Raw genomic sequence first — 21012 nt, 5'->3', positions numbered from 1 at the left:
TCCCCATGAAGGTCGACGCCCTCTACAAGGTAAACCTGACCTATCCCCATGAAGGTCGACGCCCTCTACAAGCTAAACCTGACCTATCCCCATGAAGGTCGACGCCCTCTACAAGCTAAACCTGACCTATCCCCATGAAGGTCGACGCCCTCTACAAGCTAAACCTGACCTATCCCCATGAAGGTCGACGCCCTCTACAAGCTAAACCTGACCTATCCCTGTCACAATGATTACATAATCGCCTCGTCACCTAATTTTCAATAAGAAATGTAATTGTAAATTCCCAGTCCTTGATTCTGATTGGTCGTTTGTCCTGCCAGGTGGAGGCGGGCCACCAGTGGTACCTGCAGGTGATCTATGTCATCGGGCCCGAGTCGCGCTCCAGTCCCAGGATCCAGCGCCGCTCGCTCACCTACCAGCTGCCGGGCGAGCGAGCAGGCGGCGGCGGCCGCGCACGGCGGGACCTGGTGGACCGCAGCGGGCGGCTCACCCTGGACGAGTCGCTCATCTACGACAACGAGGGCGACCAGGTACGACTCCGTCCGCTCCGCTCCACTGAAACCCAGACAGGAAACTACACCACGGTGACTGAAGCTAAGACCACATTTATATTTGGCAATTTCGTCGACACGTAAAAACTAGACGAGTGCACAACGTGTCGCTTGTAGATCGGCTATTTTCAGCAACCAAGTGTAAACGCCTTCTAAATCCTGTCCTAATAGCTTCATGAAAAACTTAAAATATTTATATAATATTAAAAAACATATGTTGTACAATGTATGTACAATACATACAGTAGCAACAAGAACCCCAAAAGGGCTTCCCGTTCTAAATGGGTCAAATCAGCCATTTTTTGTCAACAGCATTAACTGTAGTTTTAGTCGACTAAAACCGCATGATATTTAGTCGACTAAAAACTAGACCAACACTGAAGCATGTCAGGTGACTAACGTTTGTAGACTGGAACCCACCTATGCTTTCTATGGCATAGGCAGGACTAGACACAGCTGCAGGACATGAGAGTAATTAATTAGGGCAACGGAGAGAGAGAGAGAGGAGTGTGCGTGCGTGCGTGCGTGCGTGCGTGCGTGCGTGCGTGCGTGCGTGCGTGCGTGCGTGCGTGCGTGCGTGCTCAGCAGAGAGTGAGCGACGTTTGCGCCACTCTATGCCGAATTGAAGTGGACTAGTCGGTCCCAGCCTTTTCTTTCTCCTCTCCCTGGAAATAAAAACGTCTGGGTTTCCGAGGCTAACGTGTGTGTGTGTGTGTGTGTGTGTGTGTGTGTGTGTGTGTGTGTGTGTGTGTGTGTGTGTGTGTGTGTGTGTGTGTGTGTGTGTGTGTGTGTGTGTGTGTGTGTGTGTGTGTGTGTGTGTGTGTGTGTGTGTGTGTGTGTGTGTGTGTGTGTGTGTGTGTGTGTGTGTGTGTGTGTGTGTGACTAAAACCAAATGGAATGTCGTTCAAAAAGACCTGTGAGAATGAAAACTAACGTAAACATGTGGCGAAGATGTAACCCTAACTAACGTAAACATGTGGCCCTGCAGGTGAAGAGGTAACCCTAACTAACGTAAACATGTGGCCCCTGCAGGTGAAGAGGTAACCCTAACTAACGTAAACATGTGGCCCCTGCAGGTGAAGAACGGCACCAACATGAAGACCCTGCGTCTGGAGTCCGTGGAGGCCTCGTCCTCTGTGGTCAGCCCCCACCTGGGCAGCTCGCTGGGCGGGGGCGTGGCCGCCACCACGCTGCTGGTGCTGGTCACGCTGGCGTCCTGCCTGGCGGTCCGCCGCTGCCGCGCCGCCGCGGACAAGACCAAGATCCCCAAGGTCAGTCACAAGACCAAGACCCCCAAGGTCAGTCACAAGACCCCCAAGGTCAGTCAGTCGGTCAGTCAGTGATGGACGGCACAAATAATTGGACTGAGACCACATTCTACTAAATATATTTGAAAATTATTTATTTTGGAATACCCCTGAGATACAATATCTCGTTTTCGAGAGGGTCCACACGTAGGCCTATACAGTCAATACAAGGTCCACACGTAGGCCTATACAGTCAATACAAGGTCCACACGTAGGCCTATACAGTCAGAGGGTCCACACGTAGGCCTATACAGTCAATACAAGGTCCACACGTAGGCCTATACAGTCAATACAAGGTCCACACGTAGGCCTACACAGTCAATACAAGGTCCACACGTAGTCCTATACAGTCAATACAAGGTCCACACGTAGGCCTATACAGTCAATACAAGGTCCACACGTAGGCCTATACAGTCAGAGGGTCCACACGTAGGCCTATACAGTCAGAGGGTCCACACGTAGGCCTATACAGTCAATACAAGGTCCACACGTAGGCCTATACAGTCAATACAGGGTCCACACGTAGGCCTATACAGTCAATACAAGGTCCACACGTAGGCCTATACAGTCAATACAAGAGGGTCCACACGTAGGCCTATACAGTCAATACAAGAGGGTCCACACGTAGGCCTATACAGTCAATACAGGGTCCACACGTAGGCCTATACAGTCAATACAAGGTCCACACGTAGGCCTATACAGTCAGAGGGTCCACACGTAGGCCTATACAGTCAATACAAGAGGGTCCACACGTAGGCCTATACAGTCAATACAAGAGGGTCCACACGTAGGCCTATACAGTCAATACAGGGTCCACACGTAGGCCTATACAGTCAATACAAGGTCCACACGTAGGCCTATACAGTCAATACAGGGTCCACACGTAGGCCTATACAGTCAATACAAGGTCCACACGTAGGCCTATACAGTCAATACAAGGTCCACACGTAGGCCTATACAGTCAATACAAGGTCCACACGTAGGCCTATACAGTCAATACAGGGTCCACACGTAGGCCTATACAGTCAATACAAGGTCCACACGTAGGCCTATACAGTCAATACAAGGTCCACACGTAGGCCTATACAGTCAATACAAGGTCCACACGTAGGCCTATACAGTCAGAGGGTCCACACGTAGGCCTATACAGTCAATACAAGAGGGTCCACACGTAGGCCTATACAGTCAATACAAGAGGGTCCACACGTAGGCCTATACAGTCAATACAGGGTCCACACGTAGGCCTATACAGTCAATACAAGGTCCACACGTAGGCCTATACAGTCAATACAGGGTCCACACGTAGGCCTATACAGTCAATACAAGGTCCACACGTAGGCCTATACAGTCAATACAAGGTCCACACGTAGGCCTATACAGTCAATACAAGGTCCACACGTAGGCCTATACAGTCAATACAAGAGGGTCCACACGTAGGCCTATACAGTCAATACAAGGTCCACACGTAGGCCTATACAGTCAATACAAGAGGGTCCACACGTAGGCCTATACAGTCAATACAAGGTCCACACGTAGGCCTATACAGTCAATACAAGAGGGTCCACACGTAGGCCTATACAGTCAATACAAGGTCCACACGTAGGCCTATACAGTCAATACAAGGTCCACACGTAGGCCTATACAGTCAATACAAGGTCCACACGTAGGCCTATACAGTCAATACAAGAGGGTCCACACGTAGGCCTATACAGTCAGAGGGTCCACACGTAGGCCTATACAGTAGACAGGGTCCACACGTAGGCCTATACAGTCAATACAGGGTCCACACGTAGGCCTATACAGTCAATACAAGGTCCACACGTAGGCCTATACAGTCAATACAGGGTCCACACGTAGGCCTATACAGTCAATACAAGGTCCACACGTAGGCCTATACAGTCAATACAAGAGGGTCCACACGTAGGCCTATACAGTCAATACAAGGTCCACACGTAGGCATATACAGTCAATACAAGAGGGTCCACACGTAGGCCTATACAGTCAATACAAGGTCCACACGTAGGCCTATACAGTCAATACAAGAGGGTCCACACGTAGGCCTATACAGTCAATACAAGGTCCACACGTAGGCCTATACAGTCAATACAAGAGGGTCCACACGTAGGCCTATACAGTAGACAGGGTCCACACGTAGGCCTATACAGTCAATACAGGGTCCACATGTAGGCCTATACAGTCAATACAAGGTCCAAACGTAGGCCTATACAGTCAATACAGGGTCCACACGTAGGCCTATACAGTCAATACAAGGTCCACACGTAGGCCTATACAGTCAGAGGGTCCACACGTAGGCCTATACAGTCAATACAAGAGGGTCCACACGTAGGCCTATACAGTCAATACAAGGTCCACACGTAGGCCTATACAGTCAATACAAGGTCCACACGTAGGCCTATACAGTCAATACAAGAGGGTCCACACGTAGGCCTATACAGTCAATACAAGGTCCACACGTAGGCCTATACAGTCAATACAAGGTCCACACGTAGGCCTATACAGTCAATACAAGGTCCACACGTAGACCTATACAGTCAATACAAGGTCCACACGTAGGCCTAAGGTCCACACGTAGGCCTATACAGTCAATACAAGGTCCACACGTAGGCCTATACAGTCAATACAAGGTCCACACGTAGGCCTATACAGTCAATACAAGGTCCACCCGTAGGCCTATACAGTCAATACAAGGTCCACACGTAGGCCTATACAGTCAATACAAGGTCCACACGTAGGCCTATAGAGTGTCGCAGTCCCGCCTCCTACCCTGGCCCAGGAAATGAAACCCAATGCATTTCCCTCATAGACATTTTTTAAAGTATTTATTTAAAGACGGTTACGCCGCGGACAAAGCCAACTCGAGTCGTGACAACTCATGACAACACAAACAATATTTTGGACCAAACAAATAATTACAAAGAAGAAAAACAACAAAAAAAGTGTTGTAACCTGCCGTTTTTTTCTTCTTTCTAATTATTTGTTTGGTCCAAAATATTGTTTGTGTTGTCATGAGTTGTCACGACTCGAGTTGGCTTTGTCCGCGGCGTAACCGTCTTTAAATAAATACTTTAAAAAATGTCTATGAGGAAAATGCATTGGGTTTCATTTCCTGGGCCAGGGTAGGAGGCGGGACTGCGACGCTCTATACAGTCAATACAAGGTCCACACGTAGGCCTATACAGTCAATACAAGGTCCACCCGTAGGCCTATACAGTCAATACAAGGTCCACACGTAGGCCTATACAGTCAATACAAGGTCCACACGTAGGCCTATACAGTCAATACAAGGTCCACCCGTAGGCCTATACAGTCAATACAAGGTCCACACGTAGGCCTATACAGTCAATACAAGGTCCACACGTAGGCCTATACAGTCAATACAAGGTCCACACGTAGGCCTATACAGTCAATACAAGGTCCACACGTAGGCCTATACAGTCAATACAGGGTCCTCACGTAGGCCTATACAGTCAATACAGGGTCCTCACGTAGGCCTATACAGTCAATACACGGTCCACACGTAGGCCTATACAGTCAGAGGGTCCACACGTAGGCCTATACAGTCAATACAAGGTCCACACGTAGGCCTATACAGTCAGAGGGTCCACACGTAGTCCTATACAGTCAGAGGGTCCACACGTAGGCCTATACAGTCAGAGGGTCCACACGTAGGCCTATACAGTCAATACAAGGTCCACACGTAGGCCTATACAGTCAATACAAGGTCCACACGTAGGCCTATACAGTCAATACAAGGTCCACACGTAGGCCTATACAGTCAATACAGCGTCCACACGTAGGCCTATACAGTCAATACAGCGTCCACACGTAGGCCTATACAGTCAATACAGCGTCCACACGTAGGCCTATACAGTCAATACAAGGTCCACACGTAGGCCTATACAGTCAATACAAGGTCCACACGTAGGCCTATACAGTCAATACAAGGTCCACACGTAGGCCTATACAGTCAATACAAGGTCCACACGTAGGCCTATACAGTCAATACAAGAGGGTCCACACGTAGGCCTATACAGGGTATAGAGCCTATACAGTCAATACAAGTGAATGTCTAGAACATGTTTTATTCATTATTGTGAAAGATATCTCCCTAATTATTATAAATGTGCATAGAAAAAAAATAATACATATTCTTTTTACATAATTTCCTCTGATAAGTCCTAGTAGTAAAAAGTAGTAGTAAAGGTTGAAATCCAGGGAAAAAAGGAGAAAAAAACAAAAACAGAACACAAAACAAACAGTTACAAAACAAAAACAGGGTTTTACTAGACAAGCAAAGTAGCAACAAGATGGATCATTTGTGACCAGATTTGACTGAGATAAAATCCAGCTTTACACCAGAGGAGAAAAACTTTTTATTTTTTCAAAATGAGTTAACTAATAGCACAGGCAGACTCATCACATACTAGAGCATGTCTGAGATAAGTATCAGAGCTGAAATGGACATGTAAATATGAAATAAATGCTTAAACATGTAACTAGGTGAAATGTTAGAGACCACAGAAGACATATAAATATGAAATAAATGCTTAAACATGTAGCTAGGTGTAATGTTAGAGTCCACAGAAGACATATAAATGTGAAATAAATGCTTAAACATGTAGCTAGGTGTAATGTTAGAGACCACAGAAGACATGTAAATATGAAATAAATGCTTAAACATGTAGCTAGGTGTAATGTTAGAGTCCACAGAAGACATATAAATGTGAAATAAATGCTTAAACATGTAGCTAGGTGTAATGTTAGAGTCCACAGAAGACATATAAATGTGAAATAAATGCTTAAACATGTAGCTAGGTGTAATGTTAGAGTCCACAGAAGACATATAAATATGAAATAAATGCTTAAACATGTAGCTAGGTGTAATGTTAGAGTCCACAGAAGTCATATAAATATGAAATAAATGCTTAAACATGTAGCTAGGTGTAATGCTAGAGACCACCCATCTGCTAATAGAACAGGAATGATTTAACACTAGGATGTCTGAAAAAAAATCACTACTACTATGACGGCTAACGGTCAGGATGACCGTGTTTTTCGTGCTATTTGATTGGCCATTCTCTCCCCCACTCGTCTAATCTTCACACCTCTCTCTGCACCCGTTGACGGCTTGCCATTGTCTTCTAAATGTTACATTCCAACTAATTCAAGGCAGCAGTTTCAACTCGACAGGACAACTCAAGTTATTTTTTATTTCAGTTTACCAAACTATAATTATAGTGACGGTGTGAGCGCTATATTGAATACCCTTGCGCAGCAAACACTGTCCGACTTTGTATTGAGCCAATAAAATAGGCTACCACACGTTATTGTAACAGCCAGAGCCAGGCACATTGCTCAGAGTCAGACGAAATACGACATTAGTTATATATTGTCATTTTTATATAGAGGGGGGAACATCGATGTAATTCATATATATTTGATTGATTGTGCCAAAAAAAGGAAAGAGCCGTGCGTGCGTGCGTGCAAATCAGAAAAGTTTACAGACAAAGGAGTTGGGAGTTTGGGAGCGGCTAGCCTTCTATATAATGCTGCGCACATATATTAGCCTATATATATTTAAAAAATACCCAGCATAATTTTTGGGAAGGCTAAGCCTGGCCTAGCCTTACATACCCGCCGCCTATGATCGATGTAATTTATATATATTTGATTGATTGTGCCAGCAGAGAGGTCCGTAGCAGCAGCACGGTTTATATATACACCATAGGATAGATCAAGTCATGTGACGCATCACCGCCACAAATAGTGCTACAGCGTTATCTAAAATGCACTTCCGCATACCTCACCGTCAGTTACTTGGATCCATGGACATTTAGAGGGAGAGAGAGAAAGCATTCTCGCTCCAAGGAAAGGAAATGTCGGTCGGGTCAAACAGACCATGCTATAAACTTTATTATTCCTTCACCACCTTACATAATTATGCTATAAAGATGGCGTGTATAGTCAACATGTCTTTATATCTATTGAGCTATGCGTTTGGTGGAAACAATACGCCAGTCAGTCAACACACCATATTTCACCATATTTCTTTTTTCCGTTTCGAGAAAAATAAAGTCAGACATTGTTATTTCTGCAAACCGCATATAACAAATATAACATCTAAAACAACATTTAGTTTATGTTGTGAGTACATTCGTAATGTAAGTTTGCCTATACATGTGGAAGTAGTTGGAATGCAAATGACACATTAGCTTGAACAATGCCCGTCTCCAGCCGGGAGGGAGGTGTGAACATCACTGCTTGCGGGGGAGAAAGGGTGAGGAGTCTAAGAGCGGTCCCACGGACCGAAAAAGAGCAGACTTTGTAGTAGAATTATGTCTAAAATCATATTTCCAAAACGTTTTAGATGAAAAAAAAACAGAGATGGTTTGAATCGAACATTTAGAAAAAGTCATGCAAGGGGAACTTTCTCAGGACTTCATGGGCAAAGAAAATCCACTTAAACATTTCAAAATCGGTCAGCCAGACCGCTCCGACGCGCTAGTGTTAAAGATTTTGATTTCATACTTTGACGTGTTCCAAAGATCATTGTGAAGGATGTATTTTTGTTGAGTTGCAGGTCATTGGGTTAGGGGTTGAGTTGCAGGTCATTGGGTTAGGGGTTGAGTTGCAGGTCATTGGGTTAGGGGTTGAGTTGCAGGTCATTGGGTTAGGGGTTGAGTTGCAGGTCATTGGGTTAGGGTTGAGTTGCAGGTCATTGGGTTAGGGTTGAGTTGCAGGTCATTGGGTTAGGGGTTGAGTTGCAGGTCATTGGGTTAGGGTTGAGTTGCAGGTCATTGGGTTAGGGGTTGAGTTGCAGGTCATTGGGTTAGGGTTGAGTTGCAGGTCATTGGGTTAGGGGTTGAGTTGCAGGTCATTGGGTTAGGGGTTGAGTTGCAGGTCATTGGGTTAGGGTTGAGTTGCAGGTCATTGGGTTAGGGGTTGAGTTGCAAGTCATTGGGTTAGGGTTGAGTTGCAGGTCATTGGGTTAGGGGTTGAGTTGCAGGTCATTGGGTTAGGGTTGAGTTGCAGGTCATTGGGTTAGGGGTTGAGTTGCAGGTCATTGGGTTAGGGGTTGAGTTGCAGGTCATTGGGTTAGGGGTTGAGTTGCAGGTCATTGGGTTAGGGTTGAGTTGCAGGTCATTGGGTTAGGGTTGAGTTGCAGGTCATTGGGTTAGGGTTGAGTTGCAGGTCATTGGGTTAGGGGTTGAGTTGCAGGTCATTGGGTTAGGGTTGAGTTGCAGGTCATTGGCTGCTAGCCAGTTTTTGTAAAGTGTTAGGTTCCCTCTGAAAGAATATGTATTCAAAGATTTGAAAATGAAAGAAAATGTGTGCACTGTCAGTAAAACGCGTCCCGTTGCCTGTTGGCGCCCCCTGCAGGTCTACCAGCAGTATCCTCTGAACACCAAGGTGGAGGTGTGTCTGGACAGGTGTGTGGAGAAGAAGTTCAGCACCAACGTCAACGTGTTCCAGCGCAGCCCCCCCACCCCCCACCAGGAGAACTCCAAGGTCAACGGTGGCAGGGCCAAGGTCAAGCAGGTCAACCTGGAGGTCAACCTCCACAACAACCTGCAGCACCATGACGGGACTGAGGTCTGAGCCCCCCCACACACCCCCCCCAGCACCATGACGGGACTGAGGTCTGAGCCCCCCCCCCCAGCACCATGATGGGACTGAGGTCTGAGCCCCCACCCCCCCCCCCAGCACCATGATGGGACTGAGGTCTGAGCCCCCCCCCCCCCCCCCCCCCAGCACCATGATGGGACAGAGGTCTGAGCCCCCCACCCCCCCAGCACCATGACGGGACTGAGGTCTGAGCCCCCCCCCCCCCAGCACCCTGCAGTCCCGCCCCTTCCCAGGGCCCAGTCCCGCCCCTAACCCCTCCCAGGGCCCAGTCCCGCCCCCTCCCAGGGCCCAGTCCCGCCCCCTACCTGGGCCCAGTCCCGCCCCCTCCCAGGGCCCAGTCCCGCCCCCTACCAGGGCCCAGTCCCGCCCCCTCCCAGGGCCCAGTCCCGCCCCCTACCTGGGCCCAGTCCCGCCCCCTCCCAGGGCCCAGTCCCCTCCCAGGGCCCAGTCCCCTCCCAGGGCCCAGTCCCGCCCCCTACCAGGGCCCAGTCCCGCCCCCTACTGGGCCCCTCCCAGGGCCCAGTCCCGCCCCCTCCCAGGGCCCAGTCCCCTCCCAGGGCCCAGTCCCCTCCCAGGGCCCAGTCCCGCCCCCTACCAGGGCCCAGTCCCGCCCCCTACTGGACCCCTCCCAGGGCCCAGTCCCGCCCCCTCCCAGGGCCCAGTCCCGCCCCCTCCCAGGGCCCAGTCCCCTCCCAGGGCCCAGTCCCCTCCCAGGGCCCAGTCCCGCCCCCTCCCAGGGCCCAGTCCCCTCCCAGGGCCCAGTCCCGCCCCCTCCCAGGGCCCAGTCCCGCCCCCTCCCAGGGCCCAGTCCCGCCCCCTCCCAGGGCCCAGTCCCCTCCCAGGGCCCAGTCCCGCCCCCCCCGTTCGGGCCGAACAAATAATTAGAAAGAAGACAAAAAGCTGGCAGGTTACAACACTTATTTTTGTTGTTTTTCTTCTTTGTAATTATTTGCTTGGTCCAAAATGTTGTGTTTGTCGTCACGACTCCAGTTGGCTTTGTCCGCGTATTAAATAAATACTCTTTGAAAAGCCTATGGAGAAAATGAACGGGGGGGAATTCACTTCTGGGTCGTCATGGAAGGGGGCGGGGCTGCGACGCCACTCTACTACTACTGGACGTTGGAGAGAGGGGAGGGGGGGGGGGGGGAAGAGAACACTGTTTTTTTTTTTATATATATATTTTGTAAAATAATGTTTGTACCTGAATGAGATGTTGTTTTAATGTATTTTTATACTCGGTCTAATAAGGGAGAAAAGGGAATAATGTGATGTACGTGAGGCCACACACACACACACACGCACACGCACACGCACACACACACACACAGACACACACACACACACACACAAACACACACAGACTGTGAAGCGGTGCGAGCTGATAGAAGTGCTGTGAAGCAACAGAATCAGCAACAGAGTTAGCAAGCGACACTGTCAGGCAACAGAGGTGACATGAGGCACAACATGACCACTGTATGGAAGTATTCTAGCGCGCACATTGGCGTGCACAGATAGACACTAGGGGGTGCTAGAGCACCCCCTGCCCTTTTGGCAATGTGCCCTTTTGAAAAAAAAAAAAAAAAGAAAAAAACGTTTTTTTCCTTTTTTTTTTGGATTTTTCAAAAATAGCAGACCTACAAGCTCGTAGCGCGCCACTCGGTGGCGCGCTATGAGCTTGTAGATCTGCTATTTTTCAATAGCTAAAGCATAATATAATGCTAACACCAAAAGGGGTTCCCGCCCAAAATAGATTAAGGCAACCGGCCGGTTCCACGCGCTGCACAAGGTGCCCTTTTTTAACTTGAGCACCTGCCCCTCTAAATGTCTGTGCACGCCACTGAGCGCGCACATTGGTGTTGGTTTAGCCTGAGGCCAAGGAGAGGATTGATATATTATATTACACGTGATATACATCTATTCAAGTGCAATTACGTCATAATCTTCTGTTTCTCCTTTTATTCCCTCACATTGTATTTGTTTGATTTCACAAATGTATATTTTCAAAGCCTTAGCCTATTTAGGCCTGACGTAAAACAAAAGTCTTCTGAAAGAATATATATTCAAAGATTTGTGCCACATTTTCACGATTTTTCAAAAATAGCAGACCTACAAGAGTGGCGCGCTACGACCTTGTAGGTCTGCTATTTTTCAATATCTAAAGCATATCATAATGCTAACACCAAAATGGGTTCATTAGTTTTGGACTGATTGTGTTGACGATGTGTGTGAGCTGACCATGTTGTCCTTTTGTCTTAAACAGCTGCCAACATTAAGTGCCATGCAGTATTTATTTCTTCTTTGTGACTTTTAAAAGTCCACATATTTCAACGGCGTAAAGATTTCACTTGTTTTTGTTTGTTTAATCGTTAACTTCACCAAAACGCTACACCAGAAATGCAGTGTGCACTTTGAATACATCTGTGTGGGGGGTTGAGAGGAACTATGAAACCAGGTGAATCCATCTGTGTGGGGGGTTGAGAGGAACTATGAAACCAGGTGAATACATCTGTGTGGGGGTTGAGAGGAACGATGAAACCAGGTGAATACATCGGTGTGGGGGTTGAGAGGAACTATGAAACCAGGTGAATACATCTGTGTGGGGGTTGAGAGGAACTATGAGACCAGGTGAATACATCTGTGTGGGGGTTGAGAGGAACTATGAAACCAGGTGAATACATCTGTGTGGGGGTTGAGAGGAACGATGAAACCAGGTGAATACATCGGTGTGGGGGTTGAGAGGAACTATGAAACCAGGTGAATACATCTGTGTGGGGGTTGAGAGGAACTATGAAACCAGGTGAATACATCTGTGTGGGGGTTGAGAGGAACTATGAAACCAGGTGAATACATCTGTGGGGGTTTGAGAGGAACGATGAAACCAGGTGAATACATCGGTGTGGGGGTTGAGAGGAACTATGAAACCAGGTGAATACATCTGTGTGGGGGTTGAGAGGAACTATGAAACCAGGTGAATACATCGGTGTGGGGGTTGAGAGGAACTATGAAACCAGGTGAATACATCTGTGGGGGTTTGAGAGGAACGATGAAACCAGGTGAATACATCGGTGTGGGGGTTGAGAGGACTATGAAACCAGGTGAATCCATCGGTGTGGGGGTTGAGAGGAACTATGAAACCAGGTGAATACATCTGTGGGGGTTTGAGAGGAACGATGAAACCAGGTGAATACATCGGTGTGGGGGTTGAGAGGACTATGAAACCAGGTGAATACATCGGTGTGGGGGTTGAGAGGAACTATGAAACCAGGTGAATACATCGGTGTGGGGGTTGAGAGGAACTATGAAACCAGGTGAATACATCGGTGTGGGGGGTTGAGAGGAACTATGAAACCAGGTGAATACATCGGTGTGGGGGTTGAGAGGAACTATGAAACCAGGTGCTCAACGGAGATAGCACAACGTGATGATGATAAAAAGGTGATCACACTCATTCTTGCCCTGATGAAGACCTTGTTTGTTTGTTGGCAGTTGCCTTTTTCATTATTTTGATAAAGGCGTTCCTCATTTTTTAACTTTGAGTGCCTGGATCCTCTCTTTTTGAGTGGTGTAAACCACTCCTACAACTAGCTTTGTTAGTCTACGTGTCTGTCCGTACCAAAAAAAATGAGCATGGTTGCTATGGTCACCCAGTTCACACGGGTATGATTTCATTACGTCAGACCACAGCTGATCAGTCTATATAAGACCTTACACCACTCAGTTCACACGGGTGTGATTTCATTACGTCAGACATTACGTCAGACCACAGCTGATCAGTCTATATAAGACCTTACACCACTCAGTTCACACGGGTGTGATTTCATTACGTCAGACCACAGCTGATCAGTCTATATAAGACCTTACACCACTCAGTTCACACGGGTGTGATTTCATTACGTCAGACATTACGTCAGACCACAGCTGATCAGTCTATATAAGACCTTCACCACTCAGTTCACACGGGTGTGATTTTTTATCTACATCTGTGTGGGTGTTGAGAGGGAGACCCAGTGGTGGGGGTCTCACGTCATATATGATACCCTCTGTTTCTAGTGAAAATGTAACTAATTCAGCAGGAGTAACTATAGCGTTTTCTCTCAGTCAGTTCATTCTTCATATCCATAATGAGATGACATGTTCTTTTTTCACAGTTCTTATATGAGGCGATCTAAGATCCCCCCCCCCCCCCCCCCCCCCCCCTATGGGGATTACAATGCAAATAAAACACAGTTCTTATATGAGGCGATCTAAGATCCCCCCTATGGGGATTACTACAATGCAAATAAAAAGTACATGAACCTGTGGATTTGCGCCCTCTACCGATGGTGACGTCAGACTTTGACAGTATATTTTTGGTGCTTATCATTTTGTATAAATTAACTACGATGCTGTATTTGGTGCCTTCTTTTTTTTTAGTAATAAAAAGATAAATAATAACAAAATTACGTCCTGTTTTACTTCTTGAAAATCATGAAAAACAACATACTATAGTAGTGTGTATTATAGCCTATAGTTTCGGGTCTATGCCCCTGCACGTCTATTTAGAGTGTCCCTTGGTCTATGAAAGCTATGCAATTGCGCAACCCCCCCCCCCCCGTGTGTGTGTGTGTGTGTGTGTGTGTGTGTTTGTGCGCGTGTGTGCGATCACTCCCACCACCTGTGAGGTAACGTGCATAAAGGCAGGTGAAACATTACCGTTTCAAATTACTGTTATATTGTGTTCTATGATGAATTCCTGTTCTGTCTATAGAAGTGTCTATTTGTGTCTCTAAATGTTTTGATGATTTGAACATGGTGGACCCTATTGGAAACAAGTGTAATGCTTAATTGGGTCGTCCACTCACAGTTAACAGCCTTTGTATTGAGTTTGTGCTTGAAATGTACTGTAATTCTGCAAACTGTTAATACATTCTTCAATCAATCAATCAATCAATTCTGCAAGCAAATTCACTGTTGCATTCTGCAATTGTCCGTTGTCACCACAAGATGGCAGCAAAGCCTACATTGGCTGCCGATTCAGAGCTACATTTGTAACGGTTCCAGTTTGATTACATGAACAATATAGCAGTAACCAAATTAACCCTTAATTTAAACCACAATATAGCAGTAACCAAATTAACCTGTAATTTAAATCACAATATAGCAGTAACCAAATTAACCCTTAATTTAAACCACAATATAGCAGTAAGTAAATTAACCTGTATTATAGCCAGGGATTGGTGGTTACACAAAAGCCTCTCAGACCCAAAACTAAAGAATATGTTTCGTTTTGGGTCCCCTGCCCTGCTGCCTGCCTGCCTGCCTGCCTGTCTGTCTGTCTGTCTATGCAGCTCAAAGCAATGGAGAAAACAAGAAAAGCAAGACATAAAACATTAAAATAATAGCAGTAATGATATATTTTGAGTGCAGGCTCCAAGTTCCACCAGGTGTGTGTGTGTGTGTGTGTGTGTGTGTGTGTGTGTGTGTGTGTGTGTGTGTGTGTGTGTGTGTGTGTGTGGACGTCACATTGTGTTGTACCAGGGACCCCCATCTGAACATTGTGTTGTACCAGGGACCCCCATCTGAACATGTGTTGTACCAGGGACCCCCATCTGAACATGTGTTGTACCAGGGACCCCCATCTGAACATTGTGTTGTACCAGGGACCCCCATCTGAACATTGTGTTGTACCAGGGACCCCCATCTGAACATTGTGTTGTACCAGGGACCCCCATCTGAACATTGTGTTGTACCAGGGACCCCCAGATCAGAGAAGAATTATTTTTAGAAATTCAATATTATTCAAATTTTTCCAAACATTTCAAACCACAAGTGGATGAAATGGTTTCATAATGTGTGACGCTGTATTCAATCACTTTACTGATGAGACCCCCTGGAACCTCCCCAAGGACCCCCTGGAACCTCCCCAAGGACCCCCTGGAACCTCCCCAAGGACCCCTGGAACCTCCCCAAGGACCCCCTGGAACCTCCCCAAGGACCCCCTGGAAAACGTTGCCACTCGCCTCCCTGTGTGTGTGTGTGTGTGTGTGTGCGTGCGTGTGTGTGTGCGTGCGTGCGTGCGATGAACCAATCACTCGGATGTGACGTAGTAATTGAACAGGCCAAATCCAGTGGGCGGGGCTTTAGATTTAAGTAGCGTGCGCACAGCTGCTGTTTGTGTTTGGGGCAACTTGCTGTTCAAGGTATGTTTGGTTGAGCACGGTTTTATCTACTATTAACACTTGTTATTGTTTAAACATTAGTGGTTTTACCTTCCATTAACACTGCTATTGTTTAAACAGGTGTGTTTTCATCAGACTGTTGGTTGTCTATAGTGGGAGAAATGGACAACAAATGATGTCCTTCTTGAGAAGGAAGCAAACACACTAAACATTGTTCTAAACCAGGGGTGCCCATGCATTTTTTTTTACTTTGAGAGCTACTTTAAAAATGACCAGCTCAACAAGATCTACCCACCGAGTACCACTGAAAATAGTCTAAAAATGTCATGGAATAGGTCGAGTTTTTTAATTTATTTAATTCTACCTAGTTTGTGCACAGCAACACTCTTGAAACTATAAGATTGCATTGTGGGTTTGAGCTGACAGGCCCTTATTTTTATATTATATTTAAATTAAATATTCTTTAGGGGTCATGTGATCTACCTGCACAGCCTTTGATCTACCTTTTGGGCACCCCTGTTCTAAACGTTGGGAAGTAAATAATTAATTTAATTACTGTGGAAAATATTGTACTTTTATACTCTACTACAGTTATTTGGAAATTTAACTAGTTAAATGTGTAGATTTGGATTATTACTAAACATACTAGCCTCCTGTCATTTACTACTACGGCCATATTTTGGCCATTTGGAAATGTCTGATCTACAAGCTCACAATGCATTGTGATGCGACGTGTTGTGAGCTTGTAGATCTGCTAGTGTTGTCGTGTTGTGAGTTTGTAGATCTGCTAGTGTTGTCGTGTTGTGAGCTTGTAGATCTGCTAGTGTTGTCGTGTTGTGAGTTTGTAGATCTGCTAGTGTTGCAAATTGCGGCTAACCTACATTGTGATACAGCCATATTTTCGCCATTTGAAAGTGGCTGATGTGACACATTGTGAGTTTGTAGATCTGCTAAATGGGACATTCTGCATACTTTTGATCATTTTGAAGTACATTTTCATGCCAATACCTTTTTTTTTTTTTTTTTCACTTTTACTCAAGTTGTAAAATGTAGATTTTGGAAGTTTTTTTTTTTTTAAATCCTTAATAATATTATATGAATTCTACAATGTATAAAATCTGGGGGAAAGGAGTGTAATGTTGGTTTATGTATGTGTCTTACAGGTTAATCATGTGACCTTGGTGTCATGCGGTGACCTTGGCTGCAGTCATCAGGAGATAGCTGGTAATAGTGTCTACTCGGCTGAGCTGAAACGTATAACGGTGTCAACGAACGCTCTCCCTGAGATTACGAGGTGTACGGTGCTCGGGACGTTTGTGCCATACAACCTACACGGCTCTATTAATACCGGCTATCTTCAACCCGAGCGACGGAAGGCCCCCCACGGTACGTACCTGGATTACATGTGGCTGGAGTAGAAACTAGGGCTGTGTCACCATTACATGTTAAGTCGACGATTCATTGTCATTTGATTGAAATATTTATTAACAGTTTGCAGAATTACAGTACATTTCAAGCACAAACTCAATACAAAGGCTGTTAACTGTGAGTGAACGACCCAATTAAGCATTACACTTGTTTACAACAGGGTCCACCATGTTCAATTCATCAAAACATTTAGACGTACAAATAGACACTTCTATATAGACAAAGAACAGAACAGGAATTCATCATAATGGAGGTAAAAAGGGAAAAGAAACCTATACAGTAAGGGGGGGGCGGTGGGGGGGGGATTCAGATTTTACGGGGGCCAGTTTCAAATTGCAGCCATCCGTAGGTGCCCTTTGAGAGCGGTTTTGAAGGAGTCAAGGGATTCGCTTGTCTTAATGACTGTTGGTAGGGCGTTCCACATTTTGGTGGCATAGGAGCGAAAAGAATTTAGTCCCTTGTTTGTGCCGAATCTGGGTTGTACATGGTTCGTTGCACTCCCTCTGGTGTTGTGGGTGTGGACTTCGTTAACATTAAGGAAGTATCTAGACAGGTACATGGGTATCTTGGTGGAGTATCGAATCTTGTGGACCAGACCCATTGCAAGATGCTGTACTCTGTCGTCGACCCTAATTATTGCGATTTAGCAATTTGAATTGTGTTTGATGAATACATGCATGGCTTTTAGGCTTCATTAAAAAAAAAGTTGCACGAGGCAGATATGACTAATATGCATTAATTGCATTTATACTTTTCCAAAAATAATTTAAGGGGCACTTCACAACCTTTTGCAACCAGATATTTTTTTTTAAGGATTCTTGGGAGAAACACTTTCCTGGGGCTTTTATGTGGGTAATGTGTCCATGATGTCATGGACACTAGGCTCACTTCCTTCCCGGACTACAATTCCCATAATGCCTTGCATTGGTGGACTCCATGTTGTTCCCTGGAAGGACAGAAGACCGTACGGTGGACTCCATGTTGTTCCCTGGAAGGACAGAAGACCGTACGGTGGACTCCATGTTGTTCCCTGGAAGGAAAGAAACGTGTGCAATTGAGACCAAGGAAGCTGAACGTGGAAGTGTTGGCTGCATATAGCCCACTGTGCATGTTTCTTTCCTTTCATATAGTCGCCGTACGGTCTTTGCCTCCTGTCCTCATTTAATAGTCCTTGAAGTAGTCGGGAAGTAAATGAGCCCAGTGTTTATGACATCATGGACACTTTGAAATACTAAAATATCTAAAGACATATTACCCAGGAAAGTATTTCTTGTCTCCCAAACATTAAAATAAGATCTGGTTGCAAAAGGGGTGAAGTGGCCCAATTGACCTCATTCAGACTGCAGCCATCTTGCCAGCAAGATGCTAACTAGGTGCAACTTCCCATAGACAGCCCATTCATCCAAACAGAAAAGTCCTCTAATTGTATTAAACATCAAACTCACCAACATTGCAGCTGTACGAAAAGCTTGAATTATCCTCTTTCTATCTGCAAAGTGTTTATTTCGTAAAAATCCACCGTAGACATGTTATGATCTACTTCCTGTCAAGAAATTCCTTGTATGTGATTGTGATTTGTTTTCCTAAGTGTTGGAGTTTGGAAGCGCTCGTTGAATATCACTCAACGGCCCAGGCGTACCACCTGTTTTGACTGTGCACATCATGCAGGAGGCAGCAGGAGGTTGCTTTACTGATAACAAGTGCTTCCAAACTCTGACACTTAGAAAATAATCATCTGCAAGGAATTTATTGACAGGAAGGAGCTCATAACATGTCTATGGTGGATTTTTTTGTAATGAAACACACTTTGCAGATGGAGTATAATTCAAGCTTTTTGTACAGCTGCAATGTTGGTGAGTTTGTTGTTGTTTAATACAATTGGATAGGACTTTTCTGTTTGGATGAATGGGCTGTCTAGGGAAGTTGCATCTACTCAGCACCTTGCTGGCAAGATGGCCACGGTCTGAATATAGTCAAATTAGCTGAGTGGAAATGGCCGATGTAGGCCTACAAGCTAAAAACTTGAGCGGGTAGATCTTCTATTTCCATTCATGAAATGTTTGAGAATACCTTGCCTTTAAAGGCGTGTAATTCGGAGTATACAAGTGGAACCACAGGTCTGTAACTCGGTGTACAGGGGGAGGGGGAGGGGGAGGGGGGGCTGCATGGAGGTGTACAGGGGGAGGGGGAGGGGGGGCTGCATGGAGGTGTGCATTTGTAGTCCAGGAAGGAAGTGAGACCACATTTTCATGACAGGTTTTTGGTCATCATGGTAAAGTTAAAGGACCACTTTTCAACTTCTCTTCCTATAATTGGTCTTAACTAATGTTCATATTAAAATACCACCTTTTTTTTCTACTCAGTCTGTGTCTCATAGGAAGGCTGTGGGCAGTTCAGAAACCCGTCCACCAGTGACATCATCGATGGTGAATCCAAACTAATAGAAACGGCAGGCTTTCTTTTCCTGAAAAGTTGCAATGCAAAAGTTGAAGCCATCGTTCTCACGATAATAAATATTTTAAAACAAAACAAAAACAAATCTGCCTAATGATGATGTCACTGGTGGACGGGTGTCCGAACTGCCCAAAGCCCTCCTATGAGACACAGACTGAGTAGGAAAAAAATGGTGGTGTTTTATCATGAACATTAGTGAGGACCAATTATATGAAGAGATGTTGAAAAGTGGTGAAGTGGTCCTTTAAGAGTTTAAACGTATTGCACACATAAAACCCCCAGGAAAGTGTTTCTTGTGATCTAAACGTCATTAAAATAAGCTCTGGTTGCAAAAGGGGTGAAGTGGCCCTTTAATGGGTTGAATCGTTAATCACAATTTATGTGACAATGTTCAAGTAAAATAATGGTGACACAGCCCTGTCAGTGACTGTTAATACAGTAATATAATGGTGACACAGCCCTGTCAGTGACTGTTATTAATACAGTAAATGGTGAAACAGCCCTGTCAGTGACTGTTATTAATATAATGGTGACACAGCCCTGTCAGTGACTGTTATTAATACAGTAACATAATGGTGACACAGCCCTGTCAGTGACTGTTATTAATATAATGGTGACACAGCCCTGTCAGTGACTGTTATTAATACAGTAAAATAATGGTGACACAGCCCTGTCAGTGACTGTTATTAATACAGTAAAATAATGGTGACACAGCCCTGTCAGTGACTGTTATTAATACAGTAATATAATGGTGACACAGCCCTGTCAGTGACTGTTATTAATACAGTAACATAATGGTGACACAGCCCTGTCAGTGACTGTTATTAATATAATGGTGACACAGCCCTGTCAGTGACTGTTATTAATACAGTAACATAATGGTGACACAGCCCTGTCAGTGACTGTTATTAATACAGTAAAATAATGGTGACACAGCCCTGTCAGTGACTGTTATGACTTCCAAAATGTCATCCTGTAGGCCGACAACTAATCATTTTTTTTCCCCCTGTCATTTCAGAACATGAAGCTAACAGAGTTTGTACCTTCATCCTGATGTCTTCCTCTCCTGCTGCTGCTGCTGCTTACTGTTAGCAGTGAAGGTTAGTAATTTAACCTTTTGATTCCTGCTGCTTGTGTAAGTGGGCTACATGCTACCATACCATATGTTGTATTCGTGCCATGTATCGTTTCACACGCGTGTGTGTGTGTGTGTGTGTGTGTGTGTGTAATGCCAGTCCAATTCTAGTGTTTTTCATCTTTTCTACGCTATTCTTTGCTTTTAATAAAGTTATTTATTTTTGTTGTCTCAGAGTTTTTAATCGCATTTCGCTTTATTTTATTTTTTTAGAAGTCATTTCTTCTTTCTTCTTGCCTATCTATTGCCCTAGTTCTTCACTAGTGGACTTTGTGTGTTGTGGAGTTATGTGATTTATGTCTGGTATCATTATGGTAGCCTGCTTAACACTG

General features: G+C 45.4%; 1 protein-coding gene and 1 long non-coding RNA gene across 2 annotated transcripts in view; both read left to right on the top strand.

Moving 5' to 3' along the window:
• The window catches only part of LOC306933685 (extracellular matrix organizing protein FRAS1-like), a gene marked incomplete at its 5' end in the record, with an annotated part of 57454 nt that extends 47891 nt beyond the window's left edge, over positions 1-9563 (top strand). Inside the window, 3 exons of the mRNA XM_079515995.1 lie at positions 321-530; positions 1628-1822; positions 9260-9563. Coding sequence (XP_079372121.1) covers positions 321-530; positions 1628-1822; positions 9260-9478 — 624 coding nt within the window. The remainder of the gene's footprint in view (positions 1-320; positions 531-1627; positions 1823-9259) is intronic.
• Positions 9564-15665: 6102 nt separating this feature from the next.
• Positions 15666-19609, top strand: LOC306933380. The gene is made up of 3 exons (XR_013791219.1): positions 15666-15684; positions 16827-17049; positions 19455-19609. It is a non-coding gene; the product is annotated as an uncharacterized lncRNA (long non-coding RNA).
• Positions 19610-21012: the final 1403 nt, after the last annotated feature.

The sequence above is a fragment of the Electrona antarctica genome (genome assembly GCF_951216825.1).
Source record: "Electrona antarctica genome assembly, chromosome: 12".
In the NCBI taxonomy this organism is placed as follows: Eukaryota; Metazoa; Chordata; class Actinopteri; order Myctophiformes; family Myctophidae; genus Electrona; species Electrona antarctica.
This window is presented reverse-complemented; position numbering and strand designations above follow the sequence as displayed.